The sequence below is a fragment of the Aquarana catesbeiana genome, linkage group LG01 (genome assembly GCF_042186555.1).
Source record: "Aquarana catesbeiana isolate 2022-GZ linkage group LG01, ASM4218655v1, whole genome shotgun sequence".
In the NCBI taxonomy this organism is placed as follows: domain Eukaryota; kingdom Metazoa; phylum Chordata; class Amphibia; order Anura; family Ranidae; genus Aquarana; species Aquarana catesbeiana.
Genome location: NC_133324.1, coordinates 123,145,780 through 123,163,349, shown reverse-complemented (window position 1 = coordinate 123,163,349; position 17,570 = coordinate 123,145,780). Strand labels below are relative to the sequence as shown.

Here is a 17,570-nt window from a genome sequence, read left to right as displayed (position 1 = left end):
TGCATGGGCAAAGTGACAATATCTTTTTACTGGTGCTCCAGACAATGGCAACTTATGCTGTCATCTACAGTAACTCACAATGTTTAGGGCTTTTCTAACCCCCAAAAGTACTATAGCCCATTGGCTATAAATATTAATTTTGTTATATTCCGATCAGCAAAATCTCATCCTTTTTCAATTTACATAAATAAGTGTATGCCTATTTTTGTCTGTTCTGCGGCAAATTATGCAATTCATGAATTCTGATTGCCTAGACAGAGCTGCATGTTCAAGCAAATGGAACATATCTGAATTGGTGGAATTGTTAAATTTTTACATTTATAGTTCACTCATCTTTAGAAAATGACTTGGATAACTCATTATCTCGAGAAGCTCTTTTGGCTAGGGGGGTAGGCTGTGGGCCAGACATTCTCAACCTTTTAAACATGGAGGAAACCCTGGGAAAGACTTTTGGCCTTCAGGGAACCCCTTCTAAAAATTACTATGCCTACAGCTCAGGGTACATTGGCACCTGCAGGCATCAACCTAGTATCACATTTTTCAGCCAGCGATTCCCTGTTCAGCCACTCAATCACTTCTGCAGGTGGCGGAAGGGGTCCAAATCCTGCCACAGCCTTTCCTGGGCTATGCCATTTGATTGTGAAGCCTGGGAGGCTGTTTAAAAGTCTCACATGTGGTATCGCCATACTCAGGAGGAGTAGCAGAATGTCTTTGGGGAAGTAGTTGCAAGTATGCATATGTTGTATGTGAGAAAAAACTTGGTAATATGATAATGTTGTGCGGGAAAAAAAAAATTTTGCAAGGAATTGTTGGAAAAAATTACAAAGTCAAAAAACTCACCATGCCTCTTACTAAATACCTTGGAATGTCTACTTTCCAAAACGGGTAATTTGGGGGGTATTTGTACTTTCCTGGCTTGTTAGTGTCTCAAGAAATGAGATAGGTCAGTACATTAGATTACATGATCAATTTTCAATGATTGCCACCATAGCTTGTAGACTCTATAACTTTCACAAAGACAAAATAGTATATACCGTATTTATCGGCGTATAACACGCACTTTTTTCCCCTTAAAATCAGGGGAAAATCGTGGGTGCGTGTTATACGGCGATCCCCGCTATTTTGTGATCTATCGGAGCGATCGCCGCCGACATTCACATAGCGTGTATTTTTAAATATGGCGCCGCGGAGTTCGGAGGGACTCGGCGGCGCTCATTCATCTGAACAAGCGCCGCCGAGAACACAGTGACTGGGCGGAGCCGAGATACACATAGCCGAGGGTTCTCGGCGCCGTTCACCCTCGGCTATGTGTATCTCGGCTCCGCCCAGTCACTGTGTTCTCGGCGGCGCTCGTTCAGCTGAACGAGCGCCGCCGAGTCCCTCTGAACTCCGCGGCGCCATATTTAAAAATACAAACTAAACTTGTGTATGTCGGCGGCGATGATAAAATGTACACTGGGGACAAGGCTGCACTGACCACTGGGGACAAGGCTGCACTGACCACTGGGGACAAGGCTGCACTGGGGCAAGGCTGCACTGACAATTCTGCACTGGGGCAAAGCTGCACTGACAAGGCTGCACTGACGCAAAGCTGCACTGACAAGGCTGCACTGGACACTGGGACAAGGCTGCACTGACAAGGCTGCACTGGACACTGGGGCAAGGCTGCACTGACAAGGCTGCAGATGGACACGATAACGCTGCATTGATGGGCATTTAAATGTAAGTTTTTTTTCCTTAAACTTCCCTCCTAAAAGTTTTTTTCCTTAAAATTCCCCCCTAAACTTGGGGTGCGTGTTATACGCCGGCGCGTGTAATACGCCGATAAATACGGTACTTATTTGGGTTATTTTTACCAAAGATATGTAGAAGCATAACTTTTGGCCAAAGCTTATAAAGAAAAATTACTAATTTGCAAAATTTTATAACTGAAATGAAGAAAAATGCATTATTTTTACAAAATTTTCGGTCTTTTTTCATTTATAGCGCAAAAAATAAAAAAAACCCAGTGATGATTAAATACCACCAAAATGTGAGAGTGCTGAAAGCTGGAAATTGGTCTGGTTTGGAATGGATTTAAGTTTCCTGTGGGAAAGTGGTAAAGCCTATGGAGAATTTTAAGTACCATAATTTGGAGCCGATCCACGGGCAGACGCAATCTTAAAGCAAGACATGTTAGGTATCGATTCACTCTGCGTAACATCATCTTTTATATTTTACCAGAAAATTGGGTATTATATTGTGTTTGTGTGCAATAAAATTAATTAAAGCGTATTTTTTCCCAAAAAATTGCATTTGAAAAACCGCTGCGTAAATACCACGACATAAAAACAGACATGAAAGGACAGGAAGTGTGTTATTCACAGGATCACTGGGTAAAAGTAAAAGGAAAACGAAAACAGCAACCTCATCGAAGGACTGGTAAGATGCAATATATTACATTTTAGTATGCTTTAATGCAGGGGTCTTAAAACTTTCTAAACAAAGGGCCGGTTTAACGTTCTTTAGACTGACTGACTGAGGGGCCAGACCGTGAAAAAGTGGGAGTGGATAATGCCTCAGGTTTGGGTGTAAAAGTACATAGTGCCCCAGAGAAGGAATTTATACTCCATCATTGGTATCAGCAGGAAAAATAATACCCCGTTGCTGATGTCAGAGAGAGGAAGTGTGTCCCAAGAGCCAGAAAAGGCAAGCAAAGGGGCGCATCCGGCTTTTTGGAGTTTGGAGACCAATGCTTTAATGGGAAAGGACAGTCTATTAAAGTTTTTTTTGTTATACTGTATATACACACATATTAAAGTGGAACCTCACTCTCTCAATCTACATTGACTGTTTTTAATCCTTATGCTGCTAGCATTAGTAAATAGATAGGAAAGTATATCATATTTAGTTGTTCTAAACTTTTATTTTTTTACATTTCTTCAGTTACTTTCTAGTTTCCATGCCTAGGCAAATTATGTCATATATCCCAGGAGTCCTCAGTTGGGAGGGTTTTTCTCAGCTATGCACACCCTCCTACCTGCATGCCTGAGAGAAGGGTAGATGGATTCCAGGAAGTAAACGCTACACAAATCATCTGCCCTTATTTAAGATGGCCACAGACAGAAATGTTAGGGTGTGTTTTTCAAAGTTATTTCTCAGCAATATAAAGCATTGAGACATGGATGGATGGGTGAGTATGCTTTGAATATAAAAAAAAAGAAATAGCGTTTTTGGGCCTGTGGTGCTCAAATGCAACATAGTTCCGCTTTAAGTGCTGTCAATAGCGTCACAAACGCATATCAATGCTGCTAAAAGCATGGAGCATTTGGTAAGCATTGAAAACAACGACAAAACAAAATTCCCATTTCAACTAGCTGTGGCATCAGCAACTGTGTAAGCAGAACCATTACACATGTGCAGATTGTACTTTGGATGAAACGGAAGACTGGTTCATATAAATACATGACTGTGTCAAGCAGGACATCCACTGGTTTTGCTTCAGCAGTGTGTGTTGGCCATATGTCTGCGGCACTTCACAGAAGAAGGGATCTCAAAGGAGCATCCATACATCATATCCTGGACTGATTTTAGCTTTTCCCCTGGAACCAACCTGCAGGTAAGGCCTGTAAAATATTTAATGATACCACAATATGTGCACATGCTATCAATGTTTTATCTTTTCAAGATAAACTAAAGTGGCATACTTCTCCAGATCACTCTTCAGTTTCTTGTTCTTGGCTCGAGCGTTGGAGAGCATCATTTCAAGCTCCTCGTCAGTTTGTTTCAGCTGCAAAATGAACAACCTATTAACATGCTGTAGACAAATTATATTAAACTGTAAAACAGCCTAACACTTTCACTTGATTTCTCCACATTTAGAATTAAATTTGGTGTACAAATCTTTGGAGGTAAAGAAGAATGTTTAACCTATAATCTATAACAGGAAATATGGTTTGGAGATACATCTTTATATATATATATATATATATATATATATATATATATATATATATATATATATATATATATACACACACACACATATACACACACACACACACACATACATATACACACACACACACACACACACACACACACAGTGGGGAAAATAATTATTTGATCCCAGCAGATTTTTTTGTAAGTTTGCCCACTCACAAAGAAATGAAGGGTCTATAATTTTTATCATAGGTGTATTTTAAATGATAGAGACAGAATATCAACCAAAAACCTAGAAAAAAAACACATAAAACAGATGCTATAAATTAACTTGCAGTTCAGTGAGTAAAATAAGTATTTGATCACCAAGCAAAACATGACTTAGTACTTGTATACACCGCTCCTCCACTGCCCCAAGGATGCTGCTTGCAGGACTTTTTATAATGTCCGGCAAGCGCAACGCCCCAGTGTGAAAGCACTCGGGCTCTCACACTGGGACTCCAGCGCCTGAAAAATACCCCAGTGTGAAAAGGGTTTACAGATCCTCTCTAAATCCTTATGCCGCGTACACACGAGCGGATTTTCTGGCAGAAAAGGTCCGACGGAACGAATCCATCAGACATTCCGATCGTGTGTGGGCTTCATCGGACCTTTTCTGTTGAAAAATCTGATGGACCTTAGAAATAGAACAGGTTTCAAATCTTTCCGACGGACTCGATTTCTATCGAAAAAACGCTCGTCTGTATGCTAGTCCTACGGACCGAAAACAACGCAAGGGCAGCTATTGACTACTAGCTTTTGAACTTCCTTTTCTCCGTTTCGTCGGAACTCCGTTGAAAAGTCCTTCGGGGTTCAGTCCGACGAGAAGTCCACTCGAGTGTACACGGCATTAGGCTCCATGCACATTGGCTTACAAAACGTTGCTACAGGAGTTTTGTGTTCTGCCTGTAGAAGCAGCTCAATGTTATGATACTGTATGTGTCCATACACATTAGGACGATTACAGGCATATTTTGAGCTCAACGTTTAGAGGCAGGAAAGAAAACAAAAACCCTTCTGGTTTGCGTTTCTGATTGGAGCTTACTGGCAGAAAAAAAAACGTAAAACTGTCCTAAACTCGTCTAAAATCTATATGAGTGTTTTTCTACTCCCAAGAGAACAGACTTTTTTAAGCCCAGTGTGCATGGAGCCTTAAAGTGATTGTAAAGGCTTGTTTTTTTCCTATAAAAAATAACAAACATGTTATACTTACCTGCTCTGTTGCAGTGGATTTGCACAGAGCAACTTGGATCCTCCTCTTCTCGGGTCCCTCTTCTGTGATCCTGACCCCTCCCTCCTGTTCAGTGCCCCCACAGCAAGCAGCTTGCTATGGAGGCAACCGAGCCGAGTCACAGCTCCATGTCTCCATTCAGACATGGAGCCCAGCCCGGCCCCTCTCTCTCCTGATTGGCTACCTGACTTTGATTGACACCAGCGGCAGCCAATGGCGCCACTGTGTCCCAATCAGGAGGGAGAATCTCGGACGGCTCTGGACAGAGAGGGACCTCAGGTAAGTGTTAGGTAGGCTGCTGCACACAGAAGGCTTTTTATCTTCATGAATGCATGAAGATAAAAAAACTTTCTGACTTTACAATCCCTTTAAGGTTTCTTGGCTGTTTCTTGGAAACTCGAAGTTTCAGGCCCCTCCATACATTTTATATAGGATTCGAGTCTGGAGACTGGCTAGGCCACTCCATGACTTTAATGTGCTTCTTCTTGAGCCACTCCTTTATTGCCTTGGCGGTATGTTTTGGGTCATCCTGGAAGACGCATCCATGACCCATCTTCAGTGTTCTGGCTGAGGGAAGAAGGTTCTCATCCAAGATTTTACAAAACATGGCCCGGTCCATTGGCCCCTCAATGCGGCAAAGCCACCCTGTACCTTTAGCAGAGAAGCAGCCCCAAAGTATCATGTTTCCACCCCCATGCTCGACTGTAGGGATAGTGTTCTTAGGGTCATAGTCAGCGTTCTTCTTCCTCCAAACACGGAGAGTTGAGTTAATGCCAAAGAGCTCAATTTTGGTCTCATCTGAGCACAGCACTTTCTCCCAATCCTTCTCTGAATCATTTAGATGTTCATTGGCATGACTGCACATGCGTCTTCTTGAGGAGGGGGACTCGTGTTTGTAGGAAAAAAAATGCTGACTATGACCCTAAGAAAACCATCCCTACAGTCAAGCACGGAGGTGGAAACATGATATTTGGGGCGGTTTCTCCGCTAAATGTACAGGCCAACTTTGCCGCATTGAGGGGCCAATGGATGGGGCCACTTTTGCCTTCAAAACAGCAATTCTTCTAGGTACACTTGCACAATTTTTGAAGAAAAGTAGGTTTTTCCAAAAATCTTGGAGAGCTAACAACAGATCTTCTGTGTATGTAGGCTGCCTCAAATTCTTCTGTCTCTTCATGTTATCCAAGACTGACCCGATGATGTTGAAATTAGGGCTCTGTGGGAGCCAAACCATCACTTGCAGGACTCCTTGTTCTTCTTTATGCTGAAGTTCTTAATGACATTGGCTGTATGTTTGGGGTCGTTGTCCTGCTGCAGAACAAATTTGGGGCCAATCACGTCTCCCTGATTGTATGGCATGATGGAGAAGTATCTGCCTGTATTATTCAATATTGAGGACACCATTGATTAGGCAATGCTGAGGACCATAGACGCAGTGGTAGACCAAGGATGCAGCAGATGAAAGACACAACACGCTTACTTCCCTTCGACATTGGAAGATGTCCAGCAGTGCCATCAGCACAGAACTGGCAGACACCAGTAAGACACAGGTACAACCATCTATTGTCCAAAGTCTGGCCAGAAATGGTCTTCATGGAAGAGCAGTGGCCAAAAAGCCATGCTGCCGATGTGAAAACAAGGCTGAGTGACTCAACTATTCAAGAAAACATAGAAACTGGGGTGCAGAAAAATGGCAGCAGGTGCTTTGGACTAATGAGTCAACATTTGAAATATTTGGCTGTAGCAGGAGGCAGTTTGTTTACCGACGCATTTCTGCAAACAGGGTTGGAGATTTCATCAGGATCAACAGCGTCCTCAATGCTGATAAATACAGGCAGATACTTATCCATCATACCATACCATCAGGGAGGCGTGTGACTGGCCCAAAGGCATTCTGCAGCAGCACAACGACCCCAGACATAGAGCTAATGTCAATGTAATGAAGAACAAGGAGTCCTGGAAGTGATGGTTTGGCCCCCACAGAGCCCTGATCTCAACATAATTGAGTCTGTCCATAATTACATGAAAAGACAGCAGTATGTGAGGCAGCCTACATTCACAGAAGATCTGTGGTTAGTTCTCCAAAATGTTTGAAACAACCTACCAAGTTCCTTCAAAAACTGTGTGCAAGTGTACCTAGCAGAATAGATGCGGTTTTGAAGGAAAAGGGTGGTCACACCCAATATTGATTTGATTTGGATTTCTATTCTGTTCAGTTACTTTCAGGTTGATAATTGATAAAAATAAACTACTAACACTTCTACTGCTGAAATCATTCTTAAATTTACAGCATTTTTTAACAGCTGCCCAAAACTTTTGCACAGTACTGTATACAGTTAGGTCCATATATATATATATATATATATATATATATATATATATATATATATATATATATATATTTGATATCAATCTTAGTTTCATCTGTCCAAAGAATGCTTTTCCAAAACTGGTCTGGCTTTTTTAGATGTTTTTTGGCAAAGTCTAATCTGGCTTTTCTATTCTTCAGGCTTAGGAATGGTTTGCACCTTCTGGTGAACTCTCTGTGTTTGTTCTCGTGAAGTCTTCTCTTGATTGTAGACTTTGACAATGATACGCCCACCTCCTGGAGAGTAATTTGGCCACTCCTAATGTTGCTGCTATCTCTTTGATGGATTTGTTTGGTTTTTGAAGCCTTACAATGGCCCGTTTCACTTGCATGGACAGCTCCTTTGAACGCATGATGTAGGTTCACAGCAATAGATTCCAAATGCAAATACCACACTTAGAATCAACTCCAGACCTTTTACCTGCTTAATTGAGGAAGAAATAACGAAGGAGTAGCCCACACCAGGCCATGAAATAGCTTTTGATTCAATTGTCCAATTACTTTTGGTCCCTTGAAAAAGGGGATGGCTATTCTTAAGAGGAGTAATTCCTAAACCCATCCTGCGATGTGGATGTACATACCCTCAAATTAAACCTGAGAGGGTGCACTTTCAGCCCATATCTATTATAGAACTATAGCTTGAATATGTTTTGGTAAATACCTGAAAAAATGTAAAATTGTGCCTGTGTCCAAATATATATGGACCTAACTGTATATCTATATATATATATACACAGATATAGAAACACACACACACACACACACACACACACACACACACACTAAATGTACTTCAAACAAGCAAAAAATTATTGATTTGGCAATTTGCCTGGAGTGATTTTTCACTATGGTGCTCATGAAAAACAAGTTCTGCCAAAAACGCCTGCTGTAAGGCTGACTTGAACTTGAACTGCAAGAATCACCATTAGTCCCGGTCTCTGAAACCTATTTACTTAATGCCAACCTAAGCTGTCCCCACAACTATAAGGCCTTGTTCACATGCATACACTTGTGCGAGGGCCCTGTTTGCCCACACAGATGTACTATAGCATACGTTCGTACGAGGACTGTTTGCCTGTATGGTGATGCACAGGTGTTCAGTGCATCCTCCAGCATGAAGTCCTATTCATTTTAGTTGGGGCACAGGAGCTGCAGGGACACAACCACTGCTCCCAATCTGACAGCCAAGTGCACGTGTACGACCCTCAAATTCAGACAGTGTGCGTTTGGGGCCATGCAGGCTGTCAAACTGGGAGCAGTGGTTGTGTCTGTGCAGCCGCTGCATTGTAAGTGAAATGAATGGGCCTGCCTACACAGGGATGCACAGCTGTGCATCACTGGGCAGGCTAACACGTCCCTCGTATAAATGTACACTATAGTACATCTGTGTGAAAAAGCATAAAGCTGAGCCTGCAACCTCTTATACTTGCCTTTCCTTTGATGCCACAGCCACCGCCACAAGCAAGGGGAATCTGCCCAGCTTAGGCGCTGAGTGGATCACAATCGGTTGATATAACTGTCCTTCTGCCCCAATGTAATAGTGATGTACCAACACCACAGTTACATGCGAAAAGAGTCACATGATCCACTATACCTGGAAGTGCTCGCTATTTCTCTTCAATCCCATTGAACAGATTGGCAAGTGTTAGGTGGGGATGACAAAGGGAATGTGAGCGTACGCAGTAGGGGTACCAGAAATGAATGTGAATCTGTTGGTTTAATCCTAATAGGCAAAGCACAGGTACAACTTTCTAAGATGCATTACTAAAAAAAAACAATAGCTCAACATGCCCTTCTTGGCCTTTATTATTGTGCAAGTGCAAACAATGTAGAAGACCTCCATTTAATCCAGTTATTCACCCATTAAAATGTCAGTCTTCCTACTAGCCCTTGTACATCAGCAATCAGACTGACAAAGAAAGGGGTAACACTGTAAGCCAATTGCGCTTTACTACATAGTGTTGTAAATAGAACAAAAGCAGCTTGCTGACTGGAGGGGTGAGCAAGAAGAAGACTTCATCAGTGAACTGCTGCACATTAATTACCCAACATCTTGACCATGCTGTATTGCTTTAACTGCAGTGTAGAAAAATAAAAGCCCTGTAGCTTCTGGCAGGGATACTGGAAAACAGAACAGACTTTTATTTTGGAATGTAAGACAGTTAAAGCTGAACTCCAGCTTTTGATACACTTTACATAGTTCACTTGGGCCAAACTGTCCCTCACTAACATGTGAGGCCGCTGGATGTGCGGTATAAACTGTATGTAGCTGTGGCTACAGACAACATACTGCACTGTGTTCCGGGTTCGAGTCACGACCTTCTGGTCTCATACCTGAAACACAGTAGAGTCTATCTGAACAGCCCTCAGTTAGAGATTATGACATCAATGGCCCGCCTCTCTGACTCAGCCAGAGAAAGCTTCGTATTCATTGCTAGAATACATCGCTTTCTCTGAATGGCTGAGCGTCAATCAGATCTCTATTGTGTTTCAGGTATAAGACAGGAAGGTCTTAGCTCGCACCTAGGAACGCAGTGCGGTATTCTGTATGTAGCCCAAGCTATGTACAGTTTAATAAGGAAAAGGAATGATTATTGGCACAAGCTGGGCACTTGGCATGCAAACAATGTTCAGATCAATATAAACGTATGTGAATGTGTGTGTGTCACCAGCGCAAAACCACTGCTTTTCAAAAAATATGTGTGTCAAAGTTGCTGCATTAAAAAAAAAAACCCTCACTGAGGTGGGCTGAAAATGCTAATGTATACGTGTGAATGCGCTACTTTCAAATTACCACCACTTGTATTATTCCCTTTTTTCAAAACAACCACTTATAAATATTATCATGTGTTTTAAATCAAACCAAAATTAAACATCCAATACATAAAAAGTCCTTTAAACATGCTCCAAAATCCTTCATCGATTATTGTGACTGCCGTGCTCCTATGTTCCTTTAATAATCATGTGTGACTTAGTGAAACACCTCCACCATCCAGATTGGCCACTCACCAGATGCTTATATAAAGATGCGCCTTTGGTTCATTCAAGGGATAACCACTCCACCTATGTAACACTCCTCACCGGCTTACCTTGGGCTCTAGTATTCCTCATATAGAAGCATAGGGACAAAAAGCGATCATAGCGCAATATGTTTAAACTATTTATTTTAAAATTCAAAGAAGGAGTATCCACTCACATTTAAAAGTGCCCTCGAGCCGGCACGAAGCTTATCCAGCAGTTACGGGCAGGTCTCTGGCTGTTTGCATGGTCCGCCTGTTGATAATGTGCGGTCTCCACGCTTGGCTTGCACCTCAAGCCTCGTTCCCGTTCCCGTCCGGTCACGTGATGCAAAAAAAAAGGCTGCTGGGAGATTTTTTTTTGCATCACGTGACCAGACAGGAACGGGAACGAGGCTTGAGGTGCAAGCCAAGCGTGGAGACCGCACATTATCAACAGGCGGACCATGCAAACAGCCAGAGACCTTCCCGTAACTGCTGGATAAGCTTCGTGCTGGCTCGAGGGCACTTTTAAATGTGAGTGGATACGCTTTCTTTGAATTTTAAAATAAATAGTTTAAACATATTGCGCTATGATCGCTTTTTGTCCCTATGCTTCTATATGAGGAATACTAGAGCCCAAGGTTAGCCGGTGAGGAGTGTTACATAGGTGGAGTGGTTATCCCTTGAATGAACCAAAGGCGCATCTTTATATAAGCATCTGGTGAGTGGCCAATCTGGATGGTGGAGGTGTTTCACTAAGTCACACATGATTATTAAAGGAACATAGGAGCACGGCAGTCACAATAATCGATGAAGGATTTTGGAGCATGTTTAAAGGACTTTTTATGTATTGGATGTTTAATTTTGGTTTGATTTAAAACACATGATAATATGTATAAGTGGTTGTTTTGAAAAAAGGGAATAATACAAGTGGTGGTAATTTGAAAGTAGCGCATTCACACGTATACATTAGCAATGTTCAGATCAAGGAGTAATCAGATCAGTAAAAGTTTAATGATAAACTATAGTAAAAAAAAAATGGTAAAAATGGAGTCCATTAGTATATAAAGTCCATAAAAGATCCAAGAGGAGCTCATTGAGGCAGCTCTGTGTAAAAGCAAGAAGTGGCTCTAGAGGAAATAGAAGGCGCCTGTGCTTGTTCTTGTAAGTATAGCTGTATAGCAGGGATTTATTAGAAGATAAAATAAGAACTACTCACAAGTGTAATAAAAAATTAGGCATGTACAGTAGCTAAGCTGTGTTGGGGATGGTCATTTGTAGCGTGATCCGGGGGGTCCACTGGGGACATGGTCATCTGTCCACTGATGCAGGTAGTCAGCGCTGGTGGATTCCGGCACTGCCTGGTCTGTGGAACGCACTTGCACTCACATATTAGGGAGGGACATAGTTTGGGTCAGCTTGGTCCAAGCGAATTATGTAAAGTGTATCAAAAGCTGGAGTTCAGCTTTAACACATATGTAGTTCAACAGTGAATTACAGTGCCTTGAAAAAGTATTCACACCCCTTGAAATTTGGCACATTTTGTCATGTTACAACCAAGAACGTAAATGTATTTTATTGGGATTTTATGCGATAGACCAACACAAAGTGGCACATAATTGTGAAGTGGAAGGAAAATGATAAATGTTTTTTAAAGTGTGGCATGCATTTGTATTCAGCCCCCTTTACTCTGATACCCCTAACTAAAATCTAGTGGAACCAACTGCCTTCAGATGTCACCTAATTAGTAAATAGAGTCCATTTGTGTGTCATTTAATCTCAGTATAAATACAGCTGTTCTGTGAAGCCCTCAGATATTTGTTAGAGAACCTTAGTGAACAAACAGCATCATGAAGGAGAAGGAATACATCAGACAGGTCAGGGATAAAGTTGTGGAGAAGTTTAAAGCAGGCTAGGTTATAAAAAAAAATATTCCAAGTTCTGAACATCTCGCGGAGCACTGTTCAATGCAGCCTCTGAAAATGGAAAGAGAATGGCACAACTGCAAACCTACCAAGACATGGCCGTCCACCTAAACTGACAGGCCAAGCAAGGAGAGCATTAATCAGAGAAGCAGCCAAGAGGCCCATGGTAACTCTGGAGGAGCTGCAGAGATCCACAGCTGAGGTGGGAGAATCACTACACAAATCTGGCCTTTATGGAAAAGTGGAAAAAAGAAAGCCATTGTTGAAAGAAAGCCATAAAAATGTCCCGTTTGCAGTTTGCAAGAAGCCATGTGGAAGTCACAGCAAACATGTGGAAGAAGGTGCTCTGGTCAGATGAGACAAAAACGGAACTTTTTGGCCAAAAAGCAATACGCTATGTGTGGCGGAAAACTAACATTGCACATCACCCTGAACACACCATCCTCACGGTGAAACATGGTGGTGGCAGCATTTTTTTTTAGCAGGGACAGGAAAGCTGATCAGAGCTGATGGGAAGATGGATAGAGCAAAATACAGGGCAATCTAATGCCGCATACACACGACCAGAGTTTACGTCATACTTTGGCCGGCGGACTTTACAAATGAATGGACTTGCCTACACACGATCAACCAAAGTCCGACGGATTCATACGTGATGACGTACGACCGGACTAAAACAAGGAAGTTCATAGCCAGTAGCCGCCCTAGCGTCGGTTTTTGGCCGTCGGACTAGCATACAGACGAGCGGACTTTTCGACCGGACTCGAGTCCGTCAGATAGATTTGAAACATGTTTCAAATCTAAGTCCGTCAAACTTTTGAGAAAACAAAGTCCGTTGGAGCCCACACACGATCGAATTGTCCGACGAAATCCGGTACGCCGGACCAAGTATGCCATAAAGTCCGATCGTGTGTACACGGCATTGGTAGAAAACATGATAATGCCTGCAAAAGACTTGAGACTGGGGCAGAGGTTCATCCTCCAGCACATCAATGACCCTAAACATACAGCCTGAGCTACAGTGGCTTGCGAAAGTATTCGGCCCCCTTGAACTTTTCAACCTTTTGCCACATTTCAGGCTTCAAACATAAAGATATAAGATTTTTATTTTTTGTGAAGAATCACCAACAAGTGGGACACAATTGTGATGTGGAACAAAATCTTTTGGATTTTTGAAACTTTTTTAACTAATAAAAAAATGAAAAGTGGGGCGTGCAAAATTATTCGCCCCCCATGCGTTAATACTTTGTAGAGCCACCTTTTGCTGCGATTACAGCTGCAAGTCGCTTGGGGTATGTCTCTATCAGTTTTGCACATCGAGAGACTGAAATTCTTGCCCATTCTTCCTTGCAAAACAGCTCGAGCTCAGTGAGGTTGGATGGAGAGCGTTTGTGAACAGCAGTTTTCAGCTCTTTCCACAGATTCTCGATTGAATTCAGGTCTGGACTTTGACTTGGCCATTCTAACACCTGGATACGTTTATTTGTGAACCATTCCTTTGTAGATTTTGCTGTATGTTTGGGATCATTGTCTTGTTGGAAGATAAATCTCCGTCCCAGTTTCAGGTCTTTTGCAGACTCCAACAGGTTTTCATCCAGAATGGTCCTGTATTTGGCTGCATCCATCTTCCCCTCAATTTTAACCATCTTCCCTGTCCCTGCTGAAGAAAAGCAGGCCCAAACCATGATGCTGCCACCACCATGTTTGACAGTGGGGATGGTGTGTTGAGTGTGATGAGCTGTGTTGCTTTTACGCCAAACATATCGTTTTGCATTGTGGCCAAAAAGTTCGATTTTGGTTTCATCGGACCAGAGCACCTTCTTCCACATGTTTGGTGTGTCTCCCAGGTGGCTTGTGGCAAACTTTAGACGAGACTTTTTATGGATATCTTTGAGAAATGGCTTTCTTCTTGCCGCTCTTCCATAAAGGCCAGATTTGTGCAGTGTACGACTGATTGTTGTCCTATGGACAGACTCTCCCACCTCAGCTGTAGTTCTCTGCAGTTCATCCAGAGTGATCATGGGCCTCTTGGCTGCATCTCTGATCAGTCTTCTCCTTGTCTGAGCTGAAAGTTTAGAGGGACAGCCAGGTCTTGGTAGATTTGCAGTGGTCTGATACTCCTTCCATTTCAAAATGATCGCTTGCACAGTGCTCCTTGGGATGTTTAAAGCTTGGGAAATCTTTTTGTATCCAAATCCAGCTTTAAACTTCTCCACAACAGTATTACGAACCTGCCTGGTGTGTTCCTTGGTCTTCATGATGCTCTCTGCGCTTTCAACAGAACCCTGAGACTATCACAGAGCAGGTGCATTTATACAGAGACTTGATTACACACAGGTGGATTCTATTTATCACCATCAGTCATTTAGGACAACATTGGATCATTCAGAGATCCTCGCTGAACTTCTGGAGTGAGTTTGCTGCACTGAAAGTAAAGGGGCCGAATAATTTTGCACGCACCACTTTTCAGTTTTTTAATTGCTAAAAAAGTTTAAAATATCCAATAGATTTCATTCCACTTCACAATTGTGTCCCACTTGTTGGTGATTCTTCACAAAAAATAAAAATTTTATATCTTTATGTTTGAAGAATGAAATGTGGCAAAAGGTTGAAAAGTTCAAGGGGGCCGAATGCTTTCGCAAGCCACTGTACAATAGAATTGTTTAGATCAAAGCATATTCATATGTTAGAATGGCCCAGTCAAAGTCCAGACATAAATATAATTGAGAATCTATGGCAAGATGAGAAGAATGCGCAAAGAATGTCACTCTCTAGATCAGAGGTCTCAAACTGGTGGCCCTCCAGCTGTTGCGAAACTACAAGTCCCATGAGGCTTTGCAAGACTGACCGTTACAAGCATGACTCTCATAGGCAGAGGCATGATGGGACTTGTAGTTTTGCAACAGCTGGAGGGCCGCCAGTTTGAGACCCCTGCTCTAGATGTACAAAGCTGGTAGAGACATCCCCAAAAAGACTTGCAGCTGTAATTGCACTGAAAGGTGGTTCTACAAAGTATTTATAGGGGGGCTGGATACAAATGCACGCCACACTTTTCAAATATTTGTAAAAAATTTGGAAAACCATTTATCATTTTCCTTCGACTTCACAATTATGTGTTGGTCTAGCACATAAATTTCCAATATAATACATTTCCGTTTTTGGTTGTAACATGACAAAATGTGGACAATTTCAAGGGGTATGAATACTTTTTCAAGGCACTGTAACTGCTTTACTACACATTAAATTCTAATCAGATGACTGACTTTGATCTGGGGGAAAAGACCACTGGAAAAAGGCATCGGATCCCAGCTACAAGTGTTCTTTCCTTTTTTTTTTTAAGAAAGTGGAAAATCCCTTCAAAGTGGTATGAAACCCAAAACCAAAATTGTAATACATATATTGCAGCTTACCAATCATTTTATGTGGTGGCTGCATTTGTTTTCTTTTTTTAGGCCCCCCCGTACGTCCCTCCATTTTCACCTGATGATCTGCCCAGTAACACACCTCCTGTATTGTGCCGCCACTTCGAATGAAAGAGCACAGGGGTCACACTTGGGCAGCAGCATTGCCAGTCTGGGGGAGGGGAGAGTAAGATAAACTAGCAGAGATTTAGATACACTAACTAGTTGGTTCCAACCTATGGCCCTTGGACCCCCCCCCCCCCATCCACAATGTGCTTAGAAATACCAATTTTATAATACAGTTACAAGGATGATACATTTTGAATACTTTTGGTTGTTTTTGTTTAGATTATTTTGTTACTCAACACTTTAACGGCTCCTGAAGAAGTGGACTAAGTCCATGAAATGCGTTGAGCAACAAAGAATCAACTGTTTTCTCATACAATGTTTAGCTTTATCACAACAATGTTTTAATATCTGTATTACAATTGGATACTTTATTATGTACTGTATAGATTAATGTAGAAAATCCTTTTTTTTTTATTATTGATATCAAATAAATGGTGTTTTTAAATATGCTGTATGTTGTGCCTCAAAAGTCCTAGTGCAAATTTTTCTTTTTGTGTGATAGTATTAAGGGATGTGGCACTATTCTTTTTAATAATTTCATCACTAGATGCACTAATGAATTCAAGCCAAACTAGCAACACAATAAGTTACAGCAAGGGTTTTTTTGCTTTGCAATAAATGTTTTACATGAATAAAACATGATCATTGTAAGCACCCCTCCCAGTGGTAAATAGTTTGTCTCAACACTGTGATACATTTGCAGGAGAGCTTGTTCTGTTGAAAACCATACATACTGGCTAGATCACAAGGTTAAACTAGAGGAAAGAGATTCTAAAAAAGAAAACGAATGCAGCAACCACATCTAAGAATTGGTAAGCTGTAATATAATGGATGTTTATTTTTTGTTAACTTAATACCACTTTAAACATGCTGTACTTCTACAGCACAAGCACATAAGTAGAAGAGGGCACTTCTGAACTCTGCACTGTCTTATGATGTTCAGCCTTGATTCCGGCCAATCTAAAAACAAGGTGTTACAGTGTAATAACTAGTTCCACGTAAACACAGAAAACCAGGGACAAAAGACTTCATAAAAATAAACATGATATCATACTGACAGGTTAGGAGTTTCATTAGGCAATTTCCAGTGATAATAAAAGAAAATTCTATTTTTATGAACTGTGACATGAGCTCATGAAACGCTGGTAAAAAAAATGTGTCGTGTTGCGCTGCTACGCTAGCTGACGTCAACCAAGCAAAGTATGTTTTCTGGGCAATTTACTGCTGGAGCACTAAAAGGAAGTGGCTGAGCGGAGTTCTGCTTATAGAAACGATCCTGTGGAAAAGTCAACCTAATCAATAAGTATTCTAACAGGAAAGAAAATTGGTTCATATTCTTCCCAACACAAGCCTGCCAATAAACCATACAGCTTATGGGAAATCCAATGAGAGGGTTACCTCTTCTTTTCCAGCGGCTAGCAGAATATCCTGGTTCTGGGAGATTACTAAGAAACATAAAATAAATAGTAGTTAATATTTTCGTTTCCATGGGAACATATTGACAGAAGACAGCTTCTCAATTTCCTCACTGTCTATGAAATCAAGACACATGTGAAC

General features: G+C 41.6%; 1 protein-coding gene across 1 annotated transcript in view; it reads right to left on the bottom strand.

Annotated features, from left to right (window-relative positions):
* CENPK (centromere protein K) overlaps positions 1–17,570 on the bottom strand; it is a 94,605-nt gene that overhangs the window by 15,623 nt on the left and 61,412 nt on the right. Inside the window, exons 6-7 of the mRNA XM_073623561.1 lie at positions 17,412–17,458; positions 3,687–3,769 (exon numbers count right to left, since the gene is read on the bottom strand). Coding sequence (XP_073479662.1) covers positions 3,687–3,769; positions 17,412–17,458 — 130 coding nt within the window. The remainder of the gene's footprint in view (positions 1–3,686; positions 3,770–17,411; positions 17,459–17,570) is intronic.